Raw genomic sequence first — 8,768 nt, 5'->3', positions numbered from 1 at the left:
AAACAATCCAACTCATTTGTGGCTTTTTAAAATGGGCAGCTCCATCCAGTTCCATCTGCAGGGGCATCCCAGCAATGGAGGAATACCATTCTGGGGGGATCTGGGAATTCCTGACCACAGGGATGGAGCAGCCCCACATTTTGGGCCAGGCTGGGAGCAGCTCTGCAGGCAGGTCTGTGTTCAACACTCTGCAAGGGCCAGCATCCCCACATCTCGAGGAGCCCTGGCAGTGTCCCACTGACCCCGTGGAAGTGTCCCCAAGGGAAAAGGCTTTGCAGTGTCCATTGTGCCCAATGTTTCCAGCAGAGCCACAGCAAATCCTCAGCTCATTGCTGCCTTCAGGCTTTCTAGGGGGGAGAGATGTGCTGCACACTGGGCTGTAGATCCTGGGAGATGCTCTGGGCAGCATCTTTCCCTTCAGGAAGGGTTGGAGCTGTGCCATTTCCCAGGGAATGTCAGTCTTCAGGGCTGTGTTGAGGTGACAGGGAAGCTGGGCATGGTGAACCTCTGGTGGCATTTTCTCTTTCCATCGTGCAGGGAAGGTGCAGATTGCTGCAGTTCAGCAGCCACCCCTCCCTGCATCCCTGTGTCACTGTCCTGTGCCGGGGCCCTGTGCCAAGCAGGGACATCCCTTCACCCTCAGCTCATGGAGTTGAACTTGGGCTCACACCAGGAGGAGAACAGAGTTCCAGTTCCATTCCCTGGGAGTCTATTCCTGACCCCAGGAGGGGATCAGAGTCCCAGCTCCATTCCCTGGGAGTTCATTCCTGCCCCTCTGCTGGGGGTCCCTTCCCTGTGCCCAGCTCAGCCCAGGTGACACCAGGTGACTCCCAGGTGGCCCTGAGCCCATGGATGCTCCCATGGCAGCAGTACCTGGCTGGTTTTTCCCCAGTGCTGGCTTCCAGCAAGGCTGGGCTGATGCTGTGAGGGAGGCACTCAGCAAACAGCCTGGGTGGGGACAGAAGGACACAGAGAGGGACTGGTGCAGACTGGTGTGAACTGGTGTGGGGTGTGCAAGGGGAAAGCAAAGGGCAAAGCAAGGCAGAAAGAATGAGACTGGGGCCTGCCAAGCTGTGGCTGTAAATGTGATGGCCACAAGGAACAGGGATGTGAGGGGACAGGCAGCACTGGTTGGGTGCAGGAGAAACAGAGACAGCTCATCCCAAGGCCCAGGGCAGGGCTGCAGAAACCTGCCTTTGTCAACACATGCCAGCAGAAAGGCATTTTTGTGTTCACTGTCACATTCAGACCTGGGCAGCAACACCCCCACACACACCCCATGGTGATGGGATGAGGAAATTACTTTCAACTAGTCTCAACAGGTGGATGTTGAACTTCAGAGCCTTGTGCCATTGTCCAAAGTGGCTTTGAGTTCCCTCCCTGCTCTGAAAAGGGATTTTCTCTTTTCCACCTCTGTTGTAACCAGTTCCCTGTTGTCACAGTAACACAAGCGAAACGAGTCAGGCTGGTTTTCAGTGAGGAAAAAAGAAAAACATCACAAACGTTTTCCTTAGTTAGCAATTATAAACCTTCAAACCAAACCCATGGTCACAGGTCAAAAGTTTGCCTGGATATGAAGCAACAGAGGAGCCTCCAAGTCAACTTTTATTTCCTTCTTGTCCTTCTTTCCTCCTTGTTGTTATCCAGGAACTTTAGACTTAAAATGGAAGCATTTTTTGCTCCACAAGCTGGAAGAGATAATTTGACAGCACAGGTTTTTAGGCACCTCTAACTTGTTGAAAACATCTCTTCCTGTGTCTTAACCCCATTTCAGTTAATTCATTGTCATGGTTTAACCCTAGATAGCAACTGAGCTCCACACAGGCACTCACTCCACCCCTGTGGTGCCACTGCCCTGCCAGGGTGCAGAGCTCCTGGGGCTGTGCCTCGGTGCAGCAAAGGGAAAAAGAGCAGCAAAAATCACAAAAACCATTCTCAAAATCACAGCAAACCCATCTTTATTAGTGACACCGTGAGAGAGCAGCCATTCACCAAAAGCAGGAGTTGATTCTGATCACCCCAAGAATTCTCCTCCAGCCTTGCTGGGCCCCTTCCAGCTTGTGCTTTGTGGGGGGATCAAAGGCAGAGGTAATTCCTGGCGTGCCTCAGAATTCAGCAGCACCCCTCAGGAGCTGCAGTGATCCACATTGCTCCTGAGCTGAGTTAAATATTGTCCCCATTGCTCAGGGCAAGTCAGAGAAGGCATTTTCAGAAACTGCATGGAAATACTCATTTGTACAGCAGTTTTAGGGGGGGAAATAGACTTAAATGGGCACGCAGCAATTAAAATGACACAGTTTCACACTTGTGCTTCTTGGTGCTTGTTGTTTGCTTTTCCCTTGATACCACCAACAACCCTGGACACATAGAACTGTAGTCCAGGGATATTTTAGCCCTTTGAACCCAACTATAGTATGTTTTTTAAAACTGTATGGCTTTTTTTTTTTTTTTTTTTTTTTTTTCCCCAGCATCAAACTCGACCTAGCCTGTAAGATACTGAAGAGAAACAGATCATGTGAGGATATTCCTTTCTCTGGCAGGCTCCTTGTCCTCATCACCAAGACCCCACATAAAAAGCTGCTTTGTTTATAGGCTACACATTTAAAAAACCAACCCCAAACCCAGCCTGAAGGCGGCAGTTGTCGTTCTTGGGTTATTCTCAGGATGATTTCCACCTCAGGAGTGAGAACACCTTGTGGATCACATAAAGCAGGGTGGCCACGAATGCAAACACCTGGGATGGAAAAAACACAGCAACCAGTCAATTTTGGTGCCACTCCAGCACTGAGCACACACTTAGTGACATGCCACATGTCTGGGGACACCCCTGCACAGGTGTGACTGCCATGGTTTCTCTCCTGCCCTCCCCAAATTGTTGGTGCAAATCAGGATTTGCTCTTGAGGCCAGTGCAGAGCCACGTGCTGCTGTTCCCTTGCCCTGCTGGCAGGCACTCACCACGGCAGCAATGTTCTCCCTGTACTCCTGGGGCAGCAGTAGGGACACCTGGCCAAGACTGTAGGTCGTGTAGGCTTCCAGCACGGCAGCGCTGAGATAGAACAGCGCTGCTACTTCTTGGCAGATGAGATCCTAGGGAACAAGGATCACACAGTCACCTCCTGCTGGAATTCTGGAGGATTTGGGGGTTTATTATACGGTAATGTGTGTGGGGCAAGATGGAAAATTTGGGGCCTTGTCTGAGTTCTTCACCTTCTTCTTCATGGGTTTGGGCAGTTTTCTGTAACTGGTTGATGGAGTCCGCATTGCAGACTTCAAGCAGTCAGTTATTGGGTTTAAAGTGAAAATAATTTAGGTGGCATTTCATAATTGGACAGATTGCCCTTGAAAAGACCTGGTAGAGGTAGAGAGGTGCTCCATTTTACATCATTTCTCTAACCTGCTGGTTAGTGCTCATGGCTCGTGAGTCTGTAAATAGGTAAGAAATAATAAATATCCAAGCCCAAACATGTTTCCTCAGTATTAATCCCAACCTCGGGACAGAAAAAGAAGCCAGAACCGTCAAGACCTCCCAGGGGGTGACACTGCCCATAGAACCACCCCTAGGCTTCAGTCTGGGGTGCAGCAGCAGCCCCCACAGCCCTGGGCTCTGTCACAGGCACGTACCAAGGTGACCCAGCTGCCGCCGCCGCCGTGAGCCCCGCAGAAGTAGAGGCACAGCAGGGAGAAGGACATGACGAAGCAGAACACGGAGACAAACATCACCCAGCCCTGCAGCATGGGGATTGGGACCTTCGAAGATGCCACCAGGATCCACACAAGGCCCCCAGTGATCTGCAAGTCAAAATAGGGAAACAGGGTGAGTGTGGGATAAAATGAGTTTATTTTATCCAGAGCAGAAGGCAAAAGCCACGCACGCCTCTGGCACTGCACATGGCAACAGCCCACGAGTTCTTCTCAGCCTCCACTTGGAACTGGGCATTTAGCTGGGATCATCTGCCACTGATCCTGACCCCAAAAAGCTCCTCACTGTTGCCTCCTGATACCCCTGTCAGTCACACCCTCCCTACACCCCTGTGCTCAAGAGGCTGGTGCAGGCCCTGCTGAGGGCTGGTTTCAGGAACAGGGAGGATGATTTAGGACAGCTGTGTTTGCTTCACACCCAGCCTGTAGATCCCTGCCAGGAGCAGTGTGAAACCCTGCTCACCTCCACACACAGAGAACAGGCTGAGGAGAGGTTTGACTCTCTGGGGAGGGGAAATGAGCCTGAGGCTCCCAGCTCCTGCCCAGGAAAGGAAACTTGTATTGCTGCTCCAGCTCTTTGGGTCTTCCTTCACTGGCTACACCAGAGCTGCTGGTGTGGGAGCAGGTGAAACCACCTCAGCCAGCCTTGGGAGCTTGCCATGGGTTTTCTGGTGGCACACAGGGACAGCTGTGTCCAGGCTCCATCCCTTCACCAGCAGACTCCTGCGCAAGAGGATGGGAGCATGATGCTCAGTGTTGTGGAATGTCTGGAGTGCAAGTGGTGCCTTTGCACAGTTCTCAGTAGCTTTTCTGTGCCAAAAATCAGCCCAATTTTTTCTTGGACCTGTGCAAAGTTTAGTCTGTGCAACATGCAGTGATAAGGAGCTCCACAGCTGAACCCACATCGTGCTCTCGCGGGGACTTATCCCTCACCACCAGGCGGTTTGGGATTCAGGCAAATGTCCAAAGCTAGGAGAGCCTTGCTGGCTCCAAGGTCATCCTGATCCTTGTATGGCCAATATATCCCAGTGTCAGCTCCCACTCATTTCCATTTCCTTCCAGGTGTTTTGCAAGTGGAAAGGAAGTTTCTGATTTATGATAACTCAGAAAATGTTACATCATTTGTGTCACCCCCACAGTCGTAGGCACGTTCGATGGTGCCATTATGCAAATTGACACATTCCATCAATTATGAGGTCGAGATCCTGAGTGAAAATGGGTTTTCCAAAGTGCTGCTGTTCTGGTCCCTCTTGTAACAACCAAAGGCTGACATCTGAACACTAATCCAGTCCTTTTAATCACTCATGTGCTGACAAAATGAGTCTGTTGCAGCTAAAAATCCTGGCGGGGGTGGGGGGAGCTATGGCTGCTCCATTAAAATCAAGCAGAGATTATGGTGAGATATGAGGTTGGGGAAAGGAGCACCACAGCTCACTTCCTACCACTCACCATCTCCCCTTCCTGTAGGCTGTGGTTACTCACCCAGAAAAGTTTGTTCGACGTGGTTTGATTATTGACTTTGGTTTTATAGTAAAGACTCATAAAAAGCAAGGAAAGACTTAGAGGCTTTCAATAACTCACAGCAGGATGTTGACAGCAGTCTATGAAAAAAATTTGTCCTTTAAATAGCTTTTACAAAGCAAACATACCTACTTCAGCTTGTTTCAGCTGTTTCACATAGATCTGGGTGTCCATACGTGCAAAAAGTTCTTAAAATTAAATAGATTACAAGGATTAAACTGAGCCTCACAGATTAAAAATAGTAGCTCTTCATCAGCCCAGGCAAATGTGGCAATCATCTGAGCTGCAGGTAGGATCTTCTGAAAATTTCACAACTGTCTTAGCATTTAAAATGCCAATTTTATTTTGTTTTGTTTTGTTACCATCTTGGTAGGCAACCTGAAATTCCACTGAGAAATGAGAAACTCTTTTTATCCCTGTGAATGCTGTGATTCAGGGCAGCCACCTCCTTTGTACACAGCAGAGGTCACACAGCTGCACAGCCCAGAGTCTTCCTGGAGATGGAGAAATCCAGTCATGCAGCATTCCTCCTTCCTGGGTGGCTCCTGGAAGTGTTCCTTCAGGATGCACATTTCCAGATCTCACCCAAACCAAAGGACAGGGTGCTCATTTCAGCCCTGCCAAGTTCCCTGGAGACAGAGATTACAAACACTTCAAGGGGAATAAACTGGCTGAGGCCACCAGCAGGCTCAGCACCAGGTTAACACAACTCAGTGGCAACTCAGAGGATGTTTGGGCAGCCAAAACCTCCACAGGCTCTCAACATCCTCTGTGGGAAATAAAAAAAAAGCAGAAAACTCATAGCAGTGAAGATGTAAGCCTAGAGGTAAAAAGATACCAGAATGAGGATTTGGAACAATAAGAGTGTGGGTTTGTGCTGTGCAGTTAGGCCTTAGCAAGTAGAAAAATATGTTAAGCAGGATAAGAGAAAAGTTTAATAACGAGGCTCTGTGCTTTGTTTAGAGTATAAAAAATTCCTGAGTAGCAAAAAAATATGAAACAAGCACCTATTGTTAGATATAAGGTATAGGTGTAATTTTAATGATTGGTTTATGCAGATGCCTGTAAGCTCTTACCAATTTGCTATAGACAGCCTTATAACACAGAGAATTCTGGCTGCTGTTGGCAAGACCTGAGCTGTTGCCATCTTTCAGTTGTCTCACCCTGTACTGAGGCTGATGTCGTAATAAAAGCTCGAGGAACATCTCGTCATTTAGAAATGTTAATATCCAACAATCCTCCTTCACATAGCTGCAGGACAGCTGGACCTGGCTCTCAGGCAGAGACCAGCTTCTGCTGAAGCAAAGCCTTTCTCTGCATCCTCTTTGCTACATTTTTCTCACCAGGAGAAGGAAGAAAACGCTGGAAATCCCAGGGGTGTGGACCAAGCCGGGTGACAGGAAAGGATTTGGTGCCAGATGACAAAGCTGAAGTTTTTAGCATGAAATAATCTGAATGCCATCCTTCAACACTCAGCCAGAGCTTTCAATGCTGGACCAAAGCACTCAAAACTCGGGAAAAAAGCCTCCCAAGCTCTTGTGAGGAGAGCACTTCTCGTGAGTGGGGTGGAGGACACCAGGAAAAGCTTCAAGTTGAGACTTTGTATCCTACAACCTATGCTCAGAGCAAATGCTTTTAACCATACGTGCCAATCCATTAGGATTATGACCTCCCCGTGGTTACAATGTGGAAAGAATTACGAGGTGTTTGCTCACCCTTTGCTCCCCCGCACGCCCCGGAGCAGCAGCCCCGCACCTGCGGCTGGGGACGCGGCGATGGAGCGGCACAGCCCCGGCCGGCCGGGCTCTGCTGCTGCCAGCAATTCCCTCAGCCGGCCCTCATCCCCTCTCCAAGGCAGCAGCTCACCCTCTGCCTGTGCTGTCCGCCAAAATCACCTCCCTGCTAATTAACCGGCTCCATTTGGCCACCTACTTTAAACCCACCGGCAGCCCAGCCGGGTTTTCAGCAGGAAATTACGATGTTTTCCAAAGGCAGCCCGAAAAATCCCACTGCAGACTAAAGGAGAGGTTCGCAGCCTCACAGCCCGTGCTTTTCTCCGAGGATGAGCTGCCCCCAGCCCCTCGTGGCTCAGGGAGCTGCCGTGGGTCCTGAGCCGTGAGTTTGGGGACAGGTGTCACCCTGAGACACCTGCAGCATAACCCGCGCTGAGCGCCCGAGCAGCAGCCACGGCCCTCCCCAGGGGAAAGGTGAGCACTCACGATTTCAGGGATGAAGAGCACATCTGGGAAGGTGGTCAGGACGGCCAGGCCGCTGGGCAAAGTGCTGGTGGAAGTTGAGGAGGACATCGTAAGCCTCTGGCAGGGAGATTTTGGGCCGCTCTGCTCCTCAGCGCTGAACGCAGCCTCCTCACCTCTCCCTCTCTCTCTTCCTCCTTTCCTCCCCTCCCTGCTCTCGTTTCCTCCTCCTTTTCTCCCCTTCCCGTTCTGCTTTCTTTCCTCCCTGCTTCCTGCTGACAGGTGAGGACAGCTGTGAGTGGCACAGGTGTGGCCAAACCCTGTGACCCGCGGTCACATGGAGCTGTTCGGGAGATGCCGGGGCAGCCCCGGGGCGGTGGCAGCAGGGCCCGCCTGTCCCCTGAGCGGGCAGGGCAGGGCCCAGTGACACCGGGGTGACAGCTGAGGGCACCAGGGGATACCTGTGCCCATCCACACCCCCTTTTTGCACAGTGAGCCAGCACACCCGAGGTGGTCACAGGCAGAGGACACCAGGATGTGACATGGGGCAAACAGTGCCCGCAGACACCCAGGGATGAGGTGTCAAATCAAACTGCAGGGCAAACCGCCTCCGTCAGCTCAGGAGGAGATTGGAAATGCCAAGGGAACACAAATGACCTGAAACGATGAGACTTCCCAAGCAGTTTCACTTCAATTTTTTCCTTTTTGTCTGTAGTCCATGGGAGTAACTAATTCTTCTTTATATGGATTCTTCAAATCTTCTTCATTTACTCCTTGTTAACACACTTGGGCACACAGCAAAAACCACAGAACTCCAGAAACTGAGGCCAAAAAGTGCAAAGAAAGGACTTTCTTTGAGAAAGGAAGATTGTAAAAAGTGTTCCTTGGAGAAAGCAGTGAGGAGGATGAGTGGAGGAGGTTACAACATCAGAAAAATCGGGCAGATGTTTCTAATAAGCAGATTAAGTGAGGGGCAGGGTTGCACGGCAGAGCAAGCACAGAACCACAGTGCTGGTGGGGCAGTGAAGGGATGGGATGGATCTTGAGCTCTATTATTTCCAGTCTATCAAAACAAAAACATTTAAGTAGATAATACTATCTTTTTTTTCTGGAGGCTTTTTCTCACTTCAGTGCAGAGTCCCTGCTGACCTTCATGACTTTTTCAAAGGTGGGAGAGGTTTTGCTGCATCCACCTGATTTCCCACTTCTCCAGTGAGATTCTATTTGCCCTGAAGTGACACAGCTACACACAATGGATGAGAATTTGGCTATGACTCAGACCTAGAAACCAGTTAGCAAAGAGTGAGAGCTGCAGACACAGACACAGCTCCAGAGGGGTCTCACTGTCTCTG

General features: G+C 50.3%; 1 protein-coding gene across 1 annotated transcript; it reads right to left on the bottom strand.

Moving 5' to 3' along the window:
* Positions 1–1,941: 1,941 nt before the first annotated feature.
* MAL (mal, T cell differentiation protein (MAL blood group)) lies at positions 1,942–7,769 on the bottom strand. Its single transcript, XM_083856348.1, has 4 exons — positions 7,441–7,769; positions 3,623–3,790; positions 2,957–3,088; positions 1,942–2,734 (listed from the first exon to the last, which is right to left on the bottom strand). Exons 1-4 carry the CDS (start codon positions 7,525–7,527, stop codon positions 2,660–2,662), a joined length of 462 nt encoding a protein of 153 aa, XP_083712474.1. The 5' UTR covers positions 7,528–7,769; the 3' UTR covers positions 1,942–2,659.
* Between the last annotated feature and the right edge of the window lie 999 nt (positions 7,770–8,768).

This window comes from Zosterops lateralis, assembly GCF_965231275.1.
Source record: "Zosterops lateralis genome assembly, chromosome: 3".
NCBI classification, from domain to species: Eukaryota; Metazoa; Chordata; class Aves; order Passeriformes; family Zosteropidae; genus Zosterops; species Zosterops lateralis.
The sequence above is the reverse complement of the archived record's forward strand: the minus strand, read 5'-3'. Positions and strand labels throughout refer to the sequence as shown.

Excerpts from the sequence above, each read along its gene's own strand:
- MAL (XM_083856348.1), bottom strand. The coding sequence starts at position 7,527 with ATGTCCTCCTCAACTTCCACCAGCACTTTGCCCAGCGGCCTGGCCGTC. Across the intron at positions 3,791-7,440 it reads TGCTCTTCATCCCTGAAATC|ATCACTGGGGGCCTTGTGTG; the intron begins GTGAGTGCTCAC and ends TTTGACTTGCAG. Across the intron at positions 3,089-3,622 it reads GCGGCAGCTGGGTCACCTTG|GATCTCATCTGCCAAGAAGT; the intron begins GTACGTGCCTGT and ends CTTGTTCCCTAG.